The sequence below is a fragment of the Artemia sp. Qi Xiang Cuo genome, chromosome 9 (assembly GCF_049724085.1).
Source record: "Artemia sp. Qi Xiang Cuo chromosome 9, ASM4972408v1, whole genome shotgun sequence".
In the NCBI taxonomy this organism is placed as follows: domain Eukaryota; kingdom Metazoa; phylum Arthropoda; class Branchiopoda; order Anostraca; family Artemiidae; genus Artemia; species Artemia sp. Qi Xiang Cuo.
The window spans coordinates 53,102,924-53,127,555 of record NC_142802.1 but is presented as its reverse complement, the minus strand read 5'-3'; the positions used below and the strand labels follow the sequence as shown (position 1 = coordinate 53,127,555).

Sequence of the window (24,632 nt, the reverse complement as noted above, 5' to 3'; positions counted from 1 at the left end):
CCATACTTGGGAGCTTCTTCTATGGATATATCCTGTATCACATCAGACGAGGCAGGCATGATCTTTGGTTTCTTGGGCACTGCTCCCTGAGGAGATGGCTCAAGTGGTCTTTTAGGTACCGACTTCACAGAACTTGGTGTTCTACCTTGAACAATTGGCTACTGCGTGCGGATAGGTTGCAGCACAACTGCTGGCTTGTTGAACACAGGACAGTGTATAGAGGGTTTTGTCAATCTGACAAGTGTCGGTGCTTTTTTCTGGTGAGCAGCAGCTTCATCGTACAACATATTTTGGTGGCTCTGCAAATAATTTAACCATGGAATTACTAATATTCAGAAAAAAATGATATTACACAATATATCCTTAGATAAAAAAGCGTAGGGAGGAACGAATGTAATGTTGCAAAACCATGATATAATGAAATACAAGGCCCCAAGCGAAAATCAAGGTAAAGGCTTACAATCATTAAGTTAAAGTCCAAGCTTGACCAGTAGTGACACAGCGACTGGCACAAATGCACAGATACATTTGTGGGGTTTCTGAAAACACATATATGTAAAAAAATACAACAGATAAGATGGATGTTTTAGATTTTATTAATTTTGTAGGTGAAGGAAAATAAGGCTCGAGCTCCATTAGAAAATATGATTAAAAAGGAAAGATAGGAATTTTGTTAAGAAGGTAGCCTACCTGAATGCAACGGAAGAAACGGAACACCGTTACTTTCTAATAATCCAGAACTCCGCTTGTCTATATTGGCATTTAATTATCATGACCTACAAAAAATTGTTATTGATGTTCTTTATTTGATTAACGTTTGCCTGATATTTAGGGGTAAAGGAAGGGGGTGTGTTCAAAACTGAGCAGATATTAAATACGTAACCTAACCGAACCGACCCAAGGGACCCTTTTCTGCCCCTTCAACCCCAAAAAACTCAACTTTAAATCTTTGTCACGGAGTGATCAACACCTGACAAGTAGCAGAAACTTGTTTTTCATTAAGCATCTCAGTCTTTCTCGATGCAGTCTTTCTCGCGTGTTTCTGGATTTTTAAAAAGTGCCGGTGTACCAATTCACAAAAATGTAAGGGGCAAAGATTTGTTCAAGAATACAAAAACATATTCTCTAAAATCTAAGAGAAGGGGGGGCAATTTTTTGTTTGTTTTTTTGTTTTCCATTGAATATACCTAAAAAAAGAAATTGTCCAAAAATAGGGGAGGTACTTGCCCCTCCCCCGACTGGATTCTTTGTCATGTATCATTCACTTCTTTTCAAAAATGAAATGGGCAACGCTTTTTGTTGTCTACCAAAGAACAAATATAATATACAAAAACACAGTGTGTGGCTTAATAAACAAGAATTCAATTTAGTATTTATCATACCAAATTTAGCATGGTGTTACAGAACAACAGTATGAAATCATTTAGATAATTTGTTTCAATAAATTCAATTTAACACTATCTCGAAAATGTTTATTTTGGGATTCTGTGATTGAATTTTAACAACAAGGATAACTCCTTCGACCTCTGCTGGGAGGGTAAAAAGCTTAATCAATAAGTCAAACAAAAGGAAACGCAAACTCAAAAACCACAATATACAGCTGAAAACTTTTTACCAAGCAAGAAAATTCTTCTCTTTTTCTCCTTATTGCTTCTTATTATGGACCTTAACATTATGATAATGCAAAATCAAATTTAGTTTTTTACGGCTTTCAAGTAGAATACAAGAACAATGAGGACACATTGTCACAATCATAGAACTTCAATGAAAAAATAGTTTCCACATTCACTATTTACAAGCTAAACTAAAGCTCCCAAGACATTGCTAATCATCAACAGTAAATGTCACAGAAGCATCTAGAAAAACAATAGAAATCGTTTCATCGAATAAAATTCAGAGAAAGGTGACAGACTAAAATCAAAACAGGTTTGGGCATCGAGTTGTAAGGTTACGGGTAAGGCTAAAGGGTTTTACTAACATTTTTGGCATTGACAAATTACATTAAAAATGAAGAACAGAACATTTTAAAGAAGTTCCTTAATTTTACATCACTAGGATGTATCAAACAGAGAAAAAACAAGGAGAGACCTATTGAGAGCAATCACATACTACCATTTTCCCTTATAACTAATCCTTTGCTTATTAGTTTAAAGTCAAAATTTAACTAATAGGTTAAATAGAATAATCGGTTCATCATTCCGGGTCAATCAGTTAGCTACTCTCTTGTGTCATACGGTTTACAGCGGTAGCTAACTGGCTTTTATTTCCTGTACAAGAGCATTGATCCAATAGACTGTTCAAAGCACCCTTGAACTTCGATAGGTTTAAAGTCCAGCCCATATGCTCAGCAATGGCTAGGTAGGATTACAACAACAACAACGCCAGTTAAAGGAAGTTTGCTGCTATATATCAAGATATATATCATATATATATATATATATATATATATATATATATATATATATATATATATATATATATATATATATATATATATATATATATATATATATATATATATATATATATATATATATATATATATATATATATATATATATATATATATATATCAAATAAACTAGAACCTCAAGAGTAAACTAGGGGGATGTTTTAAAGATACTATTTTGTTGTTAAGTTTCATTTTATTAATAAACTACAACTAAGCAATATATATATATATATATAATCTTCTGGCCTGCCCATGAATTTGCAAAAAAAAAGTTGTTCTAGGGGCGTACCAGGAATAAAAATTTCCAAAAGGCTGGTGTTAAGCATTAACTAACTACAAAACCAATGCTGCGTTTGTGCATTTGCTTTGTAACCTTGAAACCTCATTCTTCAAAGATTCAATTGGAACCTTTGAAGCTTCATTCGACAGTTAAAATCGTTTGGGAAGATTTAATTACTTGCTGAGAAACTGTTGAATGGGAAGGCTAGGAAATTGTTAATTACTTGGATTCAATACGATAATGATAGTTGGGGGGTCCCAGCCCTCAGAAATTACGAAAATCACGTGGCGCATGCCAAGCATCGAGAAATTGTGTCAAGCGTTATTGTGTCGAGCGTGGCGGAACAGTGCGGAACACGTGGTGCTTCAATATGTATACAAGGCAGCAGAAAGGGGATGAATCCTCGAATAATGCCAGTCTCAGAAAAGCTGTATTTCAGAGCTGGCTGTTAAACACATGCACGAATGTACGCTTACGGCTAGTGAATTAAATAAATCTTATGAGCACCATTTTCATAAATTTTTTCAGTTTTTAGCTAAAAATCGACCTTACAGGACCGCCAATTAAAGGAACTTCTATATGCGTTTAATAAGTAAACTGGATAATCAACCTGCCCCCCCCCCTCCCCTATTACGTCCAGGTACCCTTAAGCAGATAAATTATTAAATTTCCGTAATAAACAAGAAAAACACATTTGGCTTGTAACCGACACATATTTTACGAGCATAAACTTTTTTTTTGCTGTTACGATACATTTAACCCAAATCCCACATCAGGGAGGAGGGAGGTATCGAAAATAACTCCCCCTACTATACTTAGGCGCCTTTAAGCAGATAATTTGTTAAATTTCCGTAAAAAAATACATATTAAAACAAATGCTTACAATAGCAATAGCAACAGAGCTGGTGGCATCAGGCAAGAACTGTCCAAACTCGGCGAGTAAATCTTCTTGATGATGAAACAGTCTGGCAACTTGGGAATAGACTTCTTGCTCCGTAAGAAACCTCGATCCCGGAGGAGGCTGAATACCTTCTTTGATCATCTTTTGCTCTTTCTTATAGGTGTGAAGTATTTCCAGGAATTGTTTGTAAATATCAGGCTGTCCGTGGAACCGACTCTGTAAAAAAAAAATATATATATATTGTTCCTATTTTATTTTTATTGTTATTTGTTTCTTTTACTATTTTACTTTTTCAAAAACCTCTACAATTAACTAAAAACTGGCGTAGCAACATGTCTAATAATAAATCAGTTTATTTTTACCCTGGTTCTTGAAATGCACAACCATTGAAGTGTACAAACAAAAATCTATTTCACCAAAAAAAAAAAAAAAAAAAAAAAAAAGACATTATGAAGCCTAGTTCTTTTCTTTTTTCTTTTTTTTTATTCGCCGTTAGGAATTACTCTAACTCCGGAATAAGGTTTAGGATATCAATACTCTAACTCGATAGAAATTTATACGTCTGTGAAGAAAGCAACCCTTGATAAGTACTGCCGTTGCTATACCCTGAAAGGTGTTCTTTTAAAGTGTCCAGGGGCGGACACAGAATCTATGTTTGGGGGGGGGGGGGTTTACTTAAAAACTTGACACCCCCTATTGGTATTGTTCGTCCCTGTAATCACAACAGCTTCTGAATCCTAGGAAGGACACGTGCCCCTGTGTACCCCCTCAATACATTCCTAGATCAGGAACGTCATGAAGAGCATTCTAACAAGAAAAATACAATGTGCGCTTGACAATGCGCACGTTGTTTAAGGGCGCATAAAAAATTTATTGAACATATTTGGCTTTCACTTACAGAACATTTTTTCTGGTAAAATAGTGAGGTTCATTGTAGTGGATCGGCACATTTTTTGCTGAATTTTCACCCCCACCTTTTTTTTTCTTTTTTGACACCCGCTACTACCAAAGCCTGCATATGGAGGTATTTTTTAATAAAAAATGAACTCCCAAGTTTTGTGAACTTTTTAAAACATAAATATTTGTGCAAGTTTCCATTTGACCATTCAACCAATGAAATTCGCCTATCACACTTCTTGGGACTTAAATGTTACCGTATTCTTAGCTCGTTTTCAGAAAACAGGTTAATAAACTATGGGGGCTATTTGCGCTTCTTAGGGGAGGCAACACGTGACGATGTTAACCTCTGGGAAAAGGATGTCTTAAAGGCAAAATCTGATAAACACGCAAAATCTCATCTTCCTACAATATTTTCTTTCTGAAGTAAATATCATTCAAAACTTAGCCCTCTTCTCCATGATGTTAGCCAATCAGGTTTAAATTCACAAGTTAAGTCTAGACACTTATCTTCAACTTTTAGGATCGACCGGATCACGTCCTCCATGTTTTTCAGAAATACTCTGATAACAGGAAAAAAATGAAAAAAAAAGATACAAAAGAAAAGCAGCTGACATTGATTTTATTGACATAGCTTATTGCATGATTGTATTCCACAGGCTGGACGGATCCTTTAGTTAAAGCTGACAAAGTCCCTTGCAGTGTTGTCTGCTGTGATATCGTCAAGTGACTACGTGGTGGCGTCTGAGCTACTGGAGGCACAGGAGGTCCCACAGAACTTGGTGGAGTTGGACTATAAAATTGATTAGCAGTACTAGAAAAAAAGATAAGTTAAGGATAAAACTAATAAGTTAAGGATAAGATAATAAGTTAAGGATAAATTTTAAGTGAGGAATAAAGTAGGGTAGCGTGTCACTTCTTGTCTAAGTGAATTTTAGCATGTCTAATTCATAAAAGATCTCTGCACAGTGTTAAGAAGAAAAAAAAACAGCCTCGCGGCTGTTTTTATCCTACAGCTGAACAATACAGTAACCTAAACTTCATAATATTTTCAATTACCACCAAAAATATAAAAATAATCTTCATCCCTCCTTGTCTAAGTCCGGATAGTAGTAAAAACTAAGGTTTTTTGGAGCAGAGGTTCACGACATTTTTTGCTTTTTGGGACCCTTAAAATAATTCATGTATTAAGAATGTCCTTCACAATATATAATATATATCTTCCATGGTTTAATTGTTGTCCACGTGGTTTCATTACAGGGGTATATAAGAAAATGAGCTCTAGCGGACGTCGAAGGCGGTCCAGAAAGCATTATGTTACCGCCTAACAGGCAATAAATTTTTAAATAATTTAAAATTCTGGTTTTCAATTTGGAAATTTCTAGAATATACGGAATCATTTTAAGTTGCACCGGGCGCGGAGCGCAATACCCCGGAGGAGGACTCCATGCTCCATCTCCATGAATTTTATGATTTTTACGATTTACTCCAACAGTTCAAACAGGGGCCTTTTTCTGTCTTGTTACACCCCTCTCTCTTCCAAAAAGATTCTTGGGTACTCGTATATAGAGGCAGCTTTCCCCTTCCCCCAATTAAAATTTACTTTACCGGTGAAATCTTGAGGACGTAATTTTAAGATGAAATTCACAATCTCTTAATTGATACAACGATGATTTTTTAATTAAGGAAAAATAAAAGGTTGAAGCTAGACTCGATTCTATGTTGACTTGTTAAAACAAATCAAAAAACATACAGACTATGACTTGGCTAAGCTCAGTATTGAACTTTCAAAAAAAACAGATAAAAAGAAATAATACTAAAATATCAAAACTAAAAGAAAACTAACAAAGACAAAAAAAATTAGAATATTTGTCGATACACTTTGTTTAATTTATTCCTGGGGTCTAATCGAGGTCCATTTTTATAGATTTTAGAAGACATAAACTGAATAATAAAATTTGTTGAAAAAATCACTCGAAAAATAAGATTCTTTTTTCTCGTTGTTATTTCTAAGTTTAATTTTCTCAGTTTGAGGGAAGAGTGGAATGGATCAAGATCTTAGCCAGGGTAGGGCGGGAGAATGCCAATTTTTCATTGGGAACATGCAAACCAGCACTCTTTCAATCAAGCATCGTGAGACCCAATCCTATAATACAATCAATTTTTTAAACGGGTTGTGGGTCAAAACCATAAAAACTGCACTTTAAGGCACGTTTTCAGTTTCCTTAGGAAAGGGATTCTTTCAACCAATATCAAAGGCCAGGCAGGGCGGAGGGAGGGATATGCACCACCGCCCAGGCTTCCCTGGTTGAATTGCCCTAAAAAATAAAATCTATTTGACTTAAGGAATCGAATACTTACACTGTCATTCCAGGAGAGGGAACAGCGGGTTTTACACTCATCGGTGGTGTGGGTGCAACAACTGGTCTATTTAGAGATATTGGCGGTGTTGCAGCACCTCGTTCAACTAAAGCAGCAACATAGTTTACAGATTGTCTTTCCACCTGAGGAACAGGATACGTAATAGCACCACTAGCAGAGATGTGGTGAATTCCACTCGGAGCATGAACCACAGTTGTTGTGTGAAGATTGTTTAAAGCTCCTCCTGAAGCCGTTGTAGCCATCTACATAAGAGGAAATTAAATTAATTAAATATCACAATAGCGATGCTAATAATTGAGAAATATTATGCAATATATGAACGAACATTGTTACTATGTGGGTTCCATATATCTACTGAAAGCTAAATTTTTCGAGATTCGTGATGATTCTTATAAAAAAGAAGACTTCTTTGAATCCCTATCTAAAAAATAACACCAGTTGTGAATTTTACAGGAAGCTAAAATTTATTTTATATTTATAATTTAACCGGCCGGCAGAACAAATTTGTTAACTTTTATCCGAAAGAGAAGCAAATCAAACATTCACCACCACGGAAACATTTTCTCATCGGGTGACGTGAGGTAAGGCTGCCGACCCAACTTTGGCTTCTCTTATAACTTAGCTTTATATCAAAACTTCGCATACAATGCGGGTGCTAAGGGACTAACAGCTCCCATCTCATCGTCAAGGCGAAAATTATAACATGAATGTAATTTTAGATAATTAAACATTAAATCTAAATTCTCTCTTATATAGGAAAATTTGCCTTATTTCGAAAAAAAGAAGAGTAATATCCATTACAAGATTAACAGGAGAAGGTAACCAAAAATGCGAGTTTTGTTTCAGAAAAATAGAAAACTTTTTTTAAGCAAAGAATTTATAAGGAATATGAAAAAAGAAATAACAGGAAGCCAGAATATGAAAGAGGAAAGTTTAAACAAAATACTTGTAAAGAAAATTTACTATTAATCTAAAAAAACTATATATAAATACACAGGTTAATTGGACAAAGTTTTTAAGCTGGTTCATTTTATTGTTGGGATGCTGAATCCAAATATGAAATTAGTTTTGCTGTATTAGCTATAATTTTTGAAACGTAGCACTATCATCCACAACTAAGTTTATTGCTAAATCAATCTATATATCAATAATGTACACTGATATAACGACTAGTTTCTGTATTTTTATCTGGGTAATGTAGGAGTGGCAATGAAGCTGGTTAATTGGAGGGGTCTCACCATGGCGGTTAGGTGGATGTGTCTCAGAGGCAATATTTTTTATCAGAGTAAAGTTTTTATAAGTTTTAAAACTTTGTCATAAGTATGATGTGCTTTTCCTATGACTATGTTTTAGATTTACAAAAATAAGTTCGGGTTCAAGTAGAAGAAGTTGAGTGAATGATCCCGATGCATTTTGCTACATACGTAGTGCACTTTCACAAGGAAATAGGGAACCTATTGCTAACTTTGTAAAGAAAGCATATCTTGGGTATTTTGGTGTTGAACTTGTCGACCAAGATAATACAATGACACTGTTTGTAAACCCCTGCGGAACGTTTGCAACATCGGACTACAGGGACAAGGAAAAGTCTCAAGTTTGTTGTACTGATTGTTTTAGAGGGAACCTACAACAGTACCGGTGATTGCTGTTTCTGTGTCGTAAATATTAATGGCATAAATAGAAACAACCACATTAAGTGGTATTTTCCTGATTTATCCTCTGCTAGACGACAGTTGCTCACGACGATGAGGTACCAATACAAACATTTCATCAGCAACCAGCGCGGAAGAATATTGATTCTTTGACGACTCTCTTGATAACAATGATGGCGGTGATTGAGATTAGGAGGGAGTTTCATCATTCCCTCGACGTTTTAACCAAGACGAGTTGAATGACCTTGTTAGATTTCAATCTGTCAAAAGAAGCTTCAGAATGACTTGCCTCCAGATTGCACGACAAAATTTACTGGAATAAGGAGCCTAAATCACACCTTACTGTAAAAGAGAAAAGAATTTGCGACCCTTTTTCAATCAAGAACACAATCTCGCATTTTCTGATGATACTAATAGCCTGACTAATAGCCTTTTAGAAAAACGGATAGTCTAAAAAAAAATCACCAAATGACTAGCATCTATTCATTGACAGTTCCAAGCGAAGTCTAGAGTCTGAATTTGGATTTATACCAATTGCCCACTTGACAAAAATCAAAAAATAATGTGGCCCTATATCTTCAGTTTTGGAAAAAAATTAATTATTCTAAACATCTGGGCGATTTGTGTGGAATTAAATATGACACATTTTCTTCTTGGGCAGCAAAGTGGCTACACGAAGTTCCTTGTTTCTTGTGTTTTGGGGACAGCAAAAAAAAGACAAAAAAAACGGTTTTAGGGGGGAAATATGGTTCTAGGGAACAAGAATAACACTAATGAGACTTTAGTTGCACGAGAGAAAAATCATCCTCCTCACACTGTATTTTAAGCTGGAAATAAAGAAGCAGTTTGTAAAGGCTCTAGATATGAAAGGATCATGCTTTGCATATATAGGAAGAAAGATGCCTCACGTAACCACAGAAAAGATTAAAGCTGGAGTTTTAGATGGCCCACAAATGAGAATACTTATGAAAGAGCCTGTCTTTCAAGATTCCATGAATGAGGCTGAGCAAAAAGCATGGATATCATTTGTTTAGTCATAAGAAATCTGTTGAGTAGCCGCAAAGCTCAAAACTATGTTACGCTGGTAAAGGAGATGCTTATAGGTTTTAAAAATCTTGCTTCTAACACGAGCAATAAAGTTACACTATTTACATCGCCGCTTAAACTGTTTTCAAGAAAATTTGGATGCCACAAGTGAAGAACACGGTGAAGATTCCATCAAGACAAAGACTATGAAGGCTTGGTCTACCAATGAAGATGGGATGCTCATATGAGGGTAGATTACAACAGGAGTTTGGAAAGAGTATGTTCCAACAGTCCATTCAAGTGTCACATGATTTGGCACTGTAAAACTATATTTCAACCTTACCAAATTGTCTTTGGCAATAAAATTAACATTCTTAATCAAAGCAAACTAATGCCATAAGTAATAATCATGCCCGGCCTTGTTTTTAAATTTAAAAGAATGTGGATGCACGATAGCAACAAAAATTACATTATCGAATTAATATAAGTGAAAGAAAGAAGGCAAAAACAATTTAGGACAGTTACACTTGAGGCATATTCTCCAGCTGGATTAGCTTTCCATCTAAAATTCAAGACTAGCGGAAAGCTGCCAGGCTGATATTCACGAGAAGACAAGATCTGGCTAGACTTCAATATTAACTCCACGCCATAGTGGAGAGAATATACGGTAGCGACTTCTTTTTCCAAACATGACACATATTTCATACCTCGCGTAAAGACTCTGAGCCGTGTCGTCACAGTCTAGTTCAATTTCCATAAGCTCATCATGATGTGTAAATCGGATTCGTGCGTGTACGAAGGCGGAGTATGAATCTTGCATGGTTTTAGATCTGTGTCACATATGTTTAATGGTGAGTATAACCTTTGTCACTACTGTATATTCTCTTTACTGTGGTCCCTGTCACTGATAGAAACTTTTCCCAGCTAGTAGTATTGAGCGTCCAATTCAAATTATTAGACTTGCAAATTAGACAAAACAACTTGCAACCTACTACTTTCTTTATTTTGTGACTCAATGACTTTATTAAATGAAAGGTATTTACGAAAACCTTTCAAAATCATTACTAATGCTATTTTATTAGAAGGATAATTAGAATAAAAGCTTATCAGAACGATACGAGCATGGTCACACAGCTCTAGAACACACTGCCTTTTCAAACAAAAATTGCGATAATTTTCACTAGCCAATGTACAAGTCAGATTCGATTACACGTGGAGATCCGTAAATGACACTTTTTTACCTTTAAGGTATATGATCCCTCTGAAACAAGAGATTTTGCGACAAGCCTACAACGGTAAATTCCCCCAGAAGGACAAGATATGTACATCATTGGTTTCACTAGTATCAGATCTATCCATTTACACAGCCAGAATTTATAATATTACTTAAAAGTTTTATTGGAAAAGGATCTAAATGCGCTTTAAAAATAAGAAAATTGTCTTTTTTTCTAAATTTTTCAACTAATATTCAACATGTCGTACATATAACAGTTCAAATAAAGATAGATCCATTTATTAGACAGTAAAAAACAATGAAAAAAATTCTGAATATTTGAACAACATACACAGCGACTCATCAGCAAATTAACAGAAGTTTATCTGCTGATGACGTTTGCTCTGTAGGTCTATCCATATTTGAACTGTTATTTATTCATAATTGAAAGGCAGTGTGGTCCCCAAAGATACTTGTATTCAATATGTTTTTAATTCTATATTTAGGTATGATGTATAATATGTAGGCTGAATCCCAAATATGGAATGATAGTAAAATTTTTTTTTTCTGTTCATATATTAAAACCATAAGAGATCAGAAAAACAAAACACGAAAAATTACACAAGTACCATAAACCTCAAGTCACAGAGAGTAGCAAATATCCTCCTGTAGACTAAACCTGAAATAAAATATTAACTTACATGATTACTAGATTTTACTTCAATTTTATATCCGGGGGGGAGAGATGTATTGAAGCCAACTTTTTTTCTCGTATGACCTTGAAATAGCGATTATAATAGTTAAATAACTCCAATTTTATAAATAATTACAATAAAACAAACGTGTACAATTAAATAATCAAATAAATAAAAAAAAAACATAGACAATTCGACTTAAAATCTGAATCTGTAACTCTAGAAACAACTGTAAAATTATAATTGTAACCAGTTGATGTTTAAAAAGGAAGTAATAGGAAAGTATGATCTAGCATCTCCGCTTTCGGAAATAAAAACTTAGTTGAGATAAATAAAAGCGAAAAACTAGGCTGTGACAGATGACGGTAGATTTTGTCAGGTAAAAACGAATGGGAAGTAGCAATGTTGATTCAAGTTGGTACGTCTAATTGAAAGCGAAATTCGATGAAATCCTTCAACAAAATATAATAAAAAAACTTCTTTGAATACCTATCAAAAGCCACAATCAATCTAAAATTATTATCGATGAATAAATAGTAGGGAAAGCGAGCTAAATATTCGCTCACGCAAAACTTTTTCCATCGAGCGACGTGATATCCTGCCATCTAAGCGAAATTCGACCTTGTAGAGCATACCTTCTTCTTTTTTACCTCGAAAAAATTCTCACGAGGGACGAATATCTGTACGTTCCTTACATTTGGTATTCATCCACAATTTAGTTTATATTGACATAAGCATCCGTCCTCTGTTTGACTTAGAAAAATGATGTTTAAAGGAAAACGAAAATAAGGTAGTGAAACTATTCAACCGACAATAATATAAAGTATGTGTTTAGCACATTTCATCCCTTCCACACTTACTGCCATTACCATATCCAAAAGAGCCCAGGAGCCATTTTGGAAATGGGCAGAGGGGGCACTTGCCCCGGGAGCACAGAATTTTAGGGACGCACAATTACCATAAACAATTTAATGGTTATAATTATTTCGCAATTTTATTTCTATTAAAATAAGTTAGAGGGCGCAATTAATGAATGAAAATAATTAATAAATTAATAGAATAAAATTAAATTAGAACATAATCAAATAATAATAATAATGATTAAAATAATCAAATTAAAATAATTAATACTTGAAATGATTAATTTAAAAATGTTAAAAAAATAAATTATTAATTAATAAATGACAAATAATTTATTAATGAATAAAATTTGGTAATATTTTGGTCTGAAGATTTTATAGGAGACAGGAGGGGGGGGGGTCACTAATTAAGAATGTGCTCCGGGCGTAAGAGACGCCAAAAACCACCACTGAAAAGAGTCCTCCAAACAGAATGGTATATACGACAAGGTCTTACCCCCATAGTTATCCAAATAAAATATGGCTCAAGTAACCATTGGATAAATTGATATGGTCCTCCAAAGGAATAGATTGTGTAAACGCAATTATAAAGACTAAATCTGAATACTTAAAATCTACTTTCGTTTATGCATGAAATTAATTTCCTGAACGGCTTATTCTCACAAGCTCTCTTTTTACCTGACATTTTGAGAAGAGGATAATAACGTTAGAACACAAAATAAAAACATTCCAATTTACATAAAGTTTGTCTTCAAGATTCCTCTCTTTCTAAAAGTTTACCAAAATAGAGAATTTTCCTTTAGTATAACTCTTTATAGTAAACTTGAAAATAATTAATTTTTCTACCTGAAGGTCACCGCTAATTTCACAAAACGAAATTCGGCGAAAAGCCCGATTTTCAGGCTTCACCTTGAACTCGAAATAATCTTAAACATTGAGCTGGGAATTCTCAAAATATGAAAGCGTATATATGCACATTTACCTTTGGACGGTCATGTTATGGGGAACTCTTTATGAAAATTGGAAAGAAAAATACATAAGCATTGAAATTGTGTAGATGAATAAAAGGATACAGTTTAGAATATTTTTCTATTATGCAATATATTCTTATAAGGACAGGCACTGAACTCTTTTTAGAATTATTATTATTATTTTGTCACACATTTCTTCTGTTTGCAAAAGTAAAAAAGACCCGATTGAGATTTCTTTTGTGCAATAGCCATTGGGGTGGGGGGAAAGGGACAAAGTATGATTATTGGGCGTGGACAAAAAATCAATTTTTCCTACTTATTTTAGGATTTATATATTCATACTCATAATTTTCTTAGCAATCAAAGTACTTCAGCCATTCCATCTTCAACTGCGCAGTTATTGCATGAATTTCCTACTACGTCGCGGTAAATTTAATCCAACAAAATTACTTTCATCTTGAAACAAAACTTAGCCAAGTTTCACAGGGGTCAAAGAAGAAAAAAATTAAGGAAGCGCATCTGCTTTACCACCTTCTCAATTTCCTACCTTTCAAAGGCAACAACAGACCAAAAAAAGAGGGTTACAAATCAAAATTTTGAGCTCTTTTTTCTAGTTATGCGGAAGAGGGGTTTAAAGATACACGGTTAGACTATAAATATTTATAAATTTATAATTCTGTGGTATTACTAAAACAATGAAGCAACAAAGTTTATCAAATCTATTTTTTCCTTTCAGGTTAGACAGTTTTTCAAGGCTGAGGCTGTTCATTTAGGTTACAAAATACACATAGGATACTTCAGACTCGTAACCAGGAATTCAGTCCGATGGAAAGGAGAGGGGGATAAAAAATGAAGATCAGGAAGGCAGGTTACGTTCTTTTACAAAAAAAAATAAACTAGCGACTTTTACAAGACATTTCTTTCGCCACAAGAAAAAATAAGACAATTAAATTTTGAAAAATATTTAGTTTTTCCATCATATTTTGATCACAATTTTTGCAACACGAAGAACTCCTGAGGAGCTTCAAGAGGAAAAGGGAAATTTATTGAAAATACAAGACGGAATGACTAAACTAGTTTAATGGCCACCCCATAAAGTAAAAAAATCCAATGGGGTCCCTAAAATGCATTGATGTAACGCAAATGGATATCAAATCCAACCCAGAACACACCTTCCAATCAGCGCCAAGCACCATTCAAGTGCATGCGACCCTTAAATTTCAAGCACAGTTGATTCCTGAAACATGTTTGAACATCAAAAATATTTGAAAATAGAGGGGAGTAAAGACATGTACCCAAAAAAGCCTCTTCAAATTTCTATACATTAAAATGTAAATAAATAATCAAGTTAACGAGACATTTTTAAGTGCTTCCAGATGCTTTCTTTAAATACGTACCAAGAGTTTGTTGAACACCATCTTATTTTTCAAGTCTTGATAAAGTAGCATATTGTATTTCTTTTTAATTTATAGAAAAAAATAGCCTTTTCCCTAGTCTGGAGCAAATTTACATGCGCTGCCAAAAAATATAAGTTATAAGTATTTTAGATATTCGAAATTTCTCTTGGAAATTCCCCTATGGTCTAAAACAAGGGTCTCCAAACTGCGGCTCGTGGGCCAGATGTGGCTCTCTCATCTGGCCCCTGGAGACCTTTTAATCACCAGAAAAAGGTTGCGTAACATCATTTCATTGACTTTTCAATTTCATGGAATGATATACCATCATCTCATGGAAGAGTTGGCTTCCCCATATAGCATGTATAGCACAGCTACTGGAGAGGATATATTCAATGAACTAAAAAAAAAATTGCTGATTATAACTTGGACTAGACTAATTTCTGTTGCTTGGCCGTTGATGGAGGAAAGAACATGATTCGCATAAAGAAAGGCTTGGTTGGATAAGTGAAGCAGATGTGTAAAGAGAAACTCATTCCACAACCAATGTTCCTGTTCTGTATTATTCATCATCAATCTTTGTTTGCTAAATATATGGGTATTTTGAGTGTATTGAATCCTATGGTGAAAATGGTGAATTTAATAAGGTCACATGGGCTAAACCATAGACAGTTCAGAGACATGTTGAGAAATACAGACACAGAATCACCATATTACACAGTAGTAAGATGGCTAAGTTGTGTCTCAGTTATGTGCATATGAGCTAAGAAAGAAAAATACATGACTTCATAGAAAGCAAAGGCAAGTCACAGCCATTACTGTCTGATGAAGAGTAGGTATGGAAGTTTCTGATCTATAACCTACACTCCCCTATATGCCTTCATATCTAAACTTATCTTGTTTTTGGAACAAGTACAGGCCAGCAAAATGACGCACTTTTGGCATTGAAAAGTCTACATGGCTGAAGCAACAGCTCAGTTCTCCACATCATCTAGTCTCGACAACATCAAAGACCTTCAGATGCAGTTTCAGTAACGGTTTCCTTACTTAGATTCAAAGGCAGAAGAAGTGAGGCTATTTCAAGATCCATTTGAAGCAGATATGGCCAGTTTCCCAGATTAACTACAGCTGGAGGCCATTGAGTTGCAAACAAATGACATCCTTAGGGACAAGTTCAGAGTAGCACTTTTGTGTTTTTACCAGTTTTTGTCTAAGGAAGGCTTCCTAATGTCATAGCTTTTGCAATACGGTAACTTTCAATCTTTGGAACAACATACTTTGTGCAAATAGACATTTTAGAGGATGAAATAGGTGAATAGTAATTTGAGAACTAAATTGTCTAACGATTCTCAGGTCACTGTTGCAAGGGACATTAAATCTAAAACCAGAAATATCTACTATTTTGGCATCCAGGAAAAGATTTCACCATTCCCACTAGTGCATGTCTTCATGTGCACCGATGTATTGTTAAATAATATACTATTATATAATATTAATGTTGTAAATATAATACTATGAATAAAGTAATTAAAAACAACATTTATTTTGATTCTTTCTCATTTGGACTTTTAGTGTTTAGTCAGCCCCCAACCTGCTCTTCGACAGTTAATGGTCACTCCGGCAGAAATATTTGGAGACCCCTGGTCTAGAACAGGCAGCTGATCGTCACTTTCAACCTTTGGCTGAACCCCTGGTTGCAGCTGAGAGTCACCGCCAAAGATTTTTTGAAAGACTACATCAGTCTCTTATATTTCTCCAGGCACTGATTGGGTGTTAGTTTATCTTTTATTAGGGTTCTGGTATGTTCGTTTCTTTTTTTTTTCTGTTCACACCATTATAACATCTTTGTGCAATGGTGGGTAATAAACTTGTTGATTCATTCAAAAAGATGACACTAAAGATTGAGAAACGATTACTTATTTCAACGAGCTTTCCTAAACACAGCATTTCCCAAATCTTAGGCCTGTTTTTTCACTCATCAATGTGCTAAGATCTTACATCTTTTATCAGAAAACGCTTAAAAGTGAAATCTTTGAACCAAGATCTCACATCTTTGGTCGTTCTTTTGCAAACGTCTTTCATCATTCTGCTCTGATCAGCGGTCTGAGAACAATGGTGAGTAGATCATCAAAGTTCTCTCATCATTGTTCTATATGGCAGAGCAGTGGCGGTCTTCACACTTTTTGGTAACATCAGTGAGCTGTAAGATCTTAGAACAAAGATGAGTTAAAAAACGATAATCTTTGCAGAAAGATGTAAGATCTTAGTGCTAAAAAACGGGGCTCTTGTTAAAGCCTTGACAAAGAATTTACCCATTATTCATTGTCTGAGCACACCGCTTGAGGATAATTTATTTGAAAACAAAAATTCAGTTCTAAACAAATATCATATTTCTATACATAGTCTATTCTTTTTTCTTTTTTTTGTTGCTAAGTATTCATTTTTATGGGTATATCCAGCAACATTCCATGAAAAACAGAAAGAGTTTAAATAAAAAGCTAATAAAATTGATATTTTTACTGAGTTAAAACCAATGACATTGTGTGTTTAAAAAATAAATGATAGCTATAGCCTATTCTTTTCGAGACATAAAAAGGATTTAGAAAATCACGGCTTATAGGTACGCAGGCTTTTATAAAATAAAATACACAAAAAAATGAAATAAAGAACTAAAAAGGATACCAAGGTACTATCACACAAGAGTTTCCAAAAAAACATAACATTTTAATCTCATTTTGTGATTTTTATTAAAGATTCTAAAAATATGACTATTAAGGTAATTTGATACTTTTGGGACTACAAAATCTAGATATTTGTAATAAACGTGAAAGCAGCTAGGCTTTATTTTTATTTTTTTAAAGAAGTATGGGTCATTTTACTTGAAATATAATATTTCCAGCTTGATTTTATTTTTTTCGAGTTCATCCAATATCGAAATTGAGTTGGATTGTTTCACGAACACTTTCAATATGCTATTTCGAGGTCACTTTAATAAAATCTGCCAAAAGAATATTATTCTCAAATTTCAGGAAAAAAACCTCTATTGATAATAACAGGAGGACAAAGGTCTGAGCCTTGGATATGCTGCTTAGAATTAAAAAAAGGACTTCTTGTACTACAAATCTAACAACCCAATGCAATCTCATTAAGGAAGCAATGTTTTCCTTTTCAGATCTATAATGACATTAACTCCAAAATAATCAAACGAACAATATTTAATGCCATAGATACATATACCTAAAACAGAAGAAGGATATCAGAGGATTCAATCGGGTGGGGGGACTGAAAACCCCTCCAAAATCACGGTAAGACTAAACTAGAATCAAGTGTGCTTATTATGTAACCTGTGGAAGAATTGCTCAGCATATGCATTGGATCCGTATGATGTCAAATTCCAAAGGCTGTCGACGTCCTGCTGACAAATTCACAACAACATTTTAAATAGTCACCTTCCTTCACAAATTGTTTTTTGTTGTTTTTTTATGACAGATGTTTTCAATTCTATTCGAGTTATTTCTGCCCGACTGGAGGGGGGGGGGTGTTCAAAAATCTTAACAGACGTGGTCGGGCCAAAACGGTGCAACAGACCACTTCAAGGAGGGTGAAGAAATTCCCGCACCCGCTTTTACAGCATACATTATGTTTGTGAATATTCCAACACAAACCTCATCCAAGTTGCAAATTCTTAATATTGCAAAATGATTTTTTTTTTTCACGCGACCTTAAGTTACTATTTTCTCTTTTGAATACCTTTTTTTAGGGTTTCAGAATAAAGCAGTGCCATATACTTTTTCACAGTCTGCGTCACTTACTTGGCCATATGCTGATTATACACTGTTTATTGACTATCCAAATCATGCCGTGCAAGCCTGTGCAACTCGGATCTGAGCCAATTTTTGTTACCACTTCGGTGATCAAATAAATTTAGGTAGAAATTCATGAAAAACATCCAGCTGATCAGTGAATTAAAGGCAACCTACATAAAACCACTTGGTACTTAAAGCAGTTGCATAGATCTAGATAGATTTTATGTGGCAAACGATATACGAAAGAGTCTAGGGAAAATGTTTAATGCCCCCCCCCCCGGAACTTTTGAGACATTTAGACAAAATAAAATTCGGCACGAGGTTAAGTCTCCCTCCCTTCTTAACAATTTAAGCTATATATATTTTTGTAAATACAACTTTTCAGTTAAGTCAGTCGCCTGTCTGGTGGTGTTCCTGTATATCTTTTTTTTTCTTCAATATTTTTCATTCGTTAGTCCGACTAATTTATTGTCCTAATGTGTAAGATTTCAAACTAACGGTTATTCATTCATCTATTGTGAATTGTTACTTATCTGAGGCATGTTGTAAATGTAGTTTTTACGAGTCAGACAAGAGTTCGGGGAGGGAAAGAAGAGGTACCGGGTTTGAATCACCCCTCCCCGAAACTTTGTTAGACTCGTGAAAACGTAACAAAAATATATAAAAATAAATTTTAGATGCGTTTTTAGAGTTTCTTTTTTGTATACCAAGGCTCCAATTTTGTTTGTAAAAACTTACCTTTGAGATTTAAATTCCTTCATAATATCCAAGAAATCATTGTAAACTTGAGGTTGGCCACCAAATTTATATTTGACTTGATCCAAATAAGACAAAGCGTCTTCTACTTTTAACCTCTGAAATTGTTGCTGCTGAGCAGCAGCTGAGGCATTTGATGACAGTCCCACGGGCTGAGATGCTGATGGGGATGCAGCTGAACCAGTTGGAGATGGCGTTGCAATAGGTGTCCCACTATGCAACTGAAATTGTAAAAACGAAATTTTTTAAACAATATATTTTTCTATTTCCTACTGCACAATTCACTCTATTTTTTAACACGTTCGTTTACTTTAAGCTTAGGACCTTTTTTTGCGAGCTGAAAAGCAAAACCGGCTAAGCTTTCCAATGTTTATTTTCATCCAACTAGCAGAAAGCTGCAAGAAATTATTCGCGAGAAGATTAGAGTTGGCTAGAGGTAAAAATCGAACCCAGCCTGCTAGTATTAACAGTTTCTGGCTAGTGGATTTTGGCGCAAAATTCAAATAATTATGCTCACGAGTTTAATAGAACTTCCAATTTCAACTTTGTCTCCTTGTTATTGTCAATTACTTCCAGAAATGAATAGCATCTTTGAAAACCTTGTAAAATAATGACTGAAACTAATCATTAACAAGGTTTATCCATAAAAAATTGATGACAATGGAAACGTGGTCAATTAATTTTTAAATAATTTTCTTTTTCACTCGTTATCCGACACTAGCTGGTATAATTTTCCCTAGCCTGTCTTATAAGCCAACTTCACTTGCCATTGGTTTTCACGAGTGGTGCTTTTTAGCCGCAGAGACTTGTCTTGTCGCGAGAAACTGGCTTTAGTGTAAAACAGGACTTACAAACTGCTCGCATTCCTTGACAAGAACCTGATTTTCTGCAATTAAATAATTCTAATTTAGTAAACGTCATTATATTCAACGAGCTACCAGCTCGTTGAATAACAGACACCTTTTGAAACGTAATATTTTGAACAATTTACAGAGCATATTTGACATAAACAGAAAGAAACACAAAAACCATGCATACGATTTGAGCGATTTTTTGGTTTCATGATGATTTTGGTCGCGATCTATTTATTCGACATTAACGCAGCTCGGAAAAAAGCTAAAAGAAGTTATATGCCAAAAGCAGACATAGCGGAACTGAGAAAAAAATTCTCAGTTCACATTTTGGCGCTCTTTTGTCAGATTTTTTAGTTTGAGTACTTGAAACACGGTACACGATTCTCTAGGGTACGTAGACTATGGGATAAATGAGGGATTCACCCTTCTCTTTATCTCCCTTCTCTGTGTGCAAATAAAATAAACCTTTACTTGCTTTTTTAGTTATCCGACACTAGTGTCGGATATTTTGAAGTCAATGTGATGCTTCAGAATTCGACAAAATAAGCGGGCTATTTACTTATTTGAAGTAGATAAAAATAGAGCAAGCAAAAAGGATAAACACAAAAATGAAATTATGTGCTTAAAAAAGAAGCTTGGTTGTGGTAACTCAGGCATCATCTGGATATTCAAGAGGGGTCCATATCTGGATATTCAAGGGGTATGGGATATATAATAATTTTTTCTCCACATTATTGGTGGGGGGTAACTGCCCCCCCACCCCCCCCCAAAAAAAAAAAATTATACTATTAATTAATTACACTATTAATTAAGTGTTTAATACAGCTTCCAGGAAAAAGCACAGCTTTTTTTTATATCGTATTTATATCGCAAATAAAGAAAAACTTTGAATCCCCCCCCAAAAAAAATCCTATTCCTTTTTATACTAACAGTGAAATATTTTTCTTTTTTTAGGAAGACATATTTAAACCTAAGATCAAACAACTTTGCTGCAAAGGCTCCAAGTTCCGGCAATTTCTACCAGTGGAAAAACGCGAAACGAAAAAAAACAGGTATTTCGACAAATCGTCTTCAGTGTTCAGAAAAAATAAAGAAACAAAACTAAAATCTAACCTGTTGAAGTAAAACTCGCAAGAGGAAAAAACTGTGTTTTTGTCGAAAAAACTGTCGAAATATTTATTTATTACCGTTTCATATTTTTCCACTGGCCGACACTACCCTCGTTTTTCTCGCCTATTTTATTTTATTTTCTTTTCTTTTTTTTCTTTGCTTCATATGTCATGTATGAAGTGGTCTTAGAATCTATTTACGACGATTTCTGCAACAGAAATAACAAGACACGAGATATTTTCAAAACCAAAAAACCTTTGAGCACCTTGCAAACCAAATAATATAAAGGAAGATACTAATCCAGTAGACCCATTACAGAGTGGACTATGTACCAGCGGCGTCAATTGGGAAGGGGCTGTCCATCACAAGTTTTTTTCACCCCTCCCACCTCCCGGATTTCTCGAATTTTTGGGAGCATTTTCATTTACAAAAATGAAAATGGAAGGGGGGATTCCCCCCCTCCCATATATTGGAAAATATATTTTGCCCTCTCCCCTTTAAATTTCAAGATTGGCGCCACTTCTAAGTGTAAAAAAAATGATGCCTGAGTTACCACAACCAAGCTTCTTTTTTAAACACAAAATTTCATTTTTGTGTTTATCCTTTTTGCTTGCTCTATTTTTGTCTACTTCAAATAAGTAAATAGCCCGCTTATTTTGTCGAATTCTGAACCATCACATTGACTTCAAAATAACGTATTACAGTCTTTGATGCATTTACTTGCTTTTGTTGCTTGTAATTTTTTCCGTGAAAGTTTCTCCACACATTCTACTATCAACCTTTCTATCTTCGAATGAATTTGAATAATTGATAATTTCAAGGCTAAATTTTCCAACTAAAAATTATTTTTTATTTTTTCAATATTTCTTTAAAATACTCTAATTAGCTAATGAGAAAACATGAAATAATGGCAACGACAGGAAAAAAAAAATCAAATTTCCTTTAAATTTTTTTAGCATCAAATAGAGGGTTATATTCCCATGGAGTACTTAACAAAGTCCATGCCCTGATTATCATTTGCTATCTATTTTTTTTATATTTTAAACTCCAAAGGAAACAAATTCTTCATGAGGACAAGGCTTGTGAGTTCTACTGAGGCTTTCTGGGACCATTAAAGAGAATATTTTCAAAAAACATTTCCAAAAAAATGTATAGAATCCAAAACAAGCTAAGATAAATCAAAGACAAGCTTGGATAAGTGATAAGGTGAAAGTGAAAAAGATAAAGTGAAATTTGCACACAGAGAAGGGAGATAAAGAAAAGGCTGAATCCCTCATTTATCCCATAGTCTACGTACCCTAGAGAATCGTGTACCGTGTTTCAAGTACTCAAACTAAAGAATCTGACAAAAGAGTGCCAAAATGTGCAGAAAAGTAACCTATATATTTCGGGCTGAATATTCTTTCTATGAAATTTATGAGAATATAAAAACAAAATGGTCATATTGTTCATTTTACAGTAACAGGCGCTTAATTACTCATTCGTATAATTTATTGAATAAAGATAAAAAAAGGTAGAAAGGAGTGAAAAAGATGCAAAAAGTAGTTGATTAGAAGAATAGTTAATGAAACAAATTGAGGTAACACAAATATAAGACAGAGAAACAAAAGAAAATCAGTCACATATTTATTGTAGACCTATGGTTCAGAAAATGTGTCTTTTTTTCTACTTACAAAACTTCCCCAGCTCTGCTTTCCAAAGTCAAAACATATTCCCTACACATTAAGCAACAGCACTTTGAACTTGCTGTGTTGGACCAAGGCCGTATCAAGAGGGCGGGGGTGCGTTTTTTGAGGTTTTTTGTGTAATCCCCCCTCCGAAATTTTTTTTTAGTACAACCCCTTCCGAAAAAAAATCCTGGGTACGGCCTTGTATTAGACTATATAAAAATAATTATAGCAGGAGTGGGTGAGGGAAGAAAAACTGTGTACATTTTTAGGCTGCTATTTTTGTGCATCCTGTCTTGAACAATCCCCCTTCCATATGCTTACAAACGTTCATTTATGATCATGTACTTAAACTGTTTCAGCAATAAAAGCCATGACAACTATTTCAACAATTAAAAGCCATGACAAAGCCACAAAAGCCATATAAAATTACAGCCATGACATTTTTGGTTTGCCAGTCAATTCGTAAGCTTTTTTGAAGTATTTGTCTAAACAATATCATTAGTGAGTGGTTTAATATTTTGCTCTTTATCTCATATCAGTTTTACAAATTTGAGCAATAAGCATACTTTTTCTAGACAAAGATATACCATTTAGAAAAAAAATATCCGTAATAATTCAAAAACAGTTACAGATAATCCCTAGAAATAAATCACTCACAAAAGCATTGTGTTTCAATAGATGTTCAAACCATTCAAATTTACAACACTGTTTGGTTTAGCAGTGTATTGCATTATTTTCAACAATAAATGAAGTCAATTTATTGGGTCCCATCATTCTATTTCCAACGCCCATCAATCTTTCTTTTTTTGTTTCATGAGAGGGGGTAAACCGTATTGAAGCTGATCACAGACAGAGGAGCTCACTTTTTGAAAATTCTACAGGAGAGCATAAATACAGCTTTCAAGCATTTCACAAGAGTGGTTTTGAGGAAATTTTATTTTTTACGTAAGGGGGGGAGAAACTATAACCAGATGCTTGATTACACTGCCTCCTATCTGAACCAAAATTTAGAAAGCAAAGCAAACCTTTCCAATCCCAACATGTGCCTGTCTCATTTGTTGATGAGCCATATTTGGATGATAAACGTGTTGCTGATGAGCTGTTTGTAAATTTACTGGTTCACTAGAACCTTGGATGATCTGCTGGTTTTGAACTTGATTAATAGACATGTGAGCTGGAATTGGACCAGGTGAGTGGAGAGCTGAAGACTGAGAACTCCCACTATGCAAAATTCCCTGAAAAATTGTTTAAAAATGGGTTAGTTATCCGTTTTAATAGCACTGCAACTAATTAATTATCTAGACACAATCTACAGAGAAAGGTCACGAAGATCGATGTTTAGCACATTAAACTATGACACTAATGAAATGTAAAGTGCAACTTTTTTCTTTTTTTCTAAGAATTCCCAATGCCGTTTTTGCTACACAGCATTTCTGCTCGCTGATGGAAGAGGGGGGGGGGGGGGGGTGATGAATTTCATTCCACGCAAGGATTTGTCAGAAACTAGCATTCTCAAAAATTAGTTAATTTTAGTTTTTTTATATTCGGCTCCCTCTCCATGACAAAATTATACCCTCTTTAATAGTCAGACCTGTCTGTACAAACACACATACTACATAATATACCTTACTCAACATAAAGCCATTCCTATTTTATTTTCTATTTCAAATTCATAAAAGGTCTGCAACTGAGTTGAAAACAACAGTACTTTTG

At 34.5% G+C, this 24,632-nt stretch overlaps 1 protein-coding gene across 1 annotated transcript in view; it reads right to left on the bottom strand.

Moving 5' to 3' along the window:
- Nucleotides 1-24,632, bottom strand: part of Sin3A (SIN3 transcription regulator family member A) — a 90,467-nt gene that overhangs the window by 52,615 nt on the left and 13,220 nt on the right. Inside the window, 8 exon segments of the mRNA XM_089095017.1 lie at nucleotides 1-158; nucleotides 3,616-3,849; nucleotides 5,146-5,344; nucleotides 6,889-7,154; nucleotides 11,505-11,581; nucleotides 14,840-14,844; nucleotides 19,268-19,506; nucleotides 23,945-24,154. Of these exon segments, the coding sequence (XP_088951143.1) occupies nucleotides 1-158; nucleotides 3,616-3,849; nucleotides 5,146-5,344; nucleotides 6,889-7,154; nucleotides 11,505-11,581; nucleotides 14,840-14,844; nucleotides 19,268-19,506; nucleotides 23,945-24,154 (1,388 nt within the window).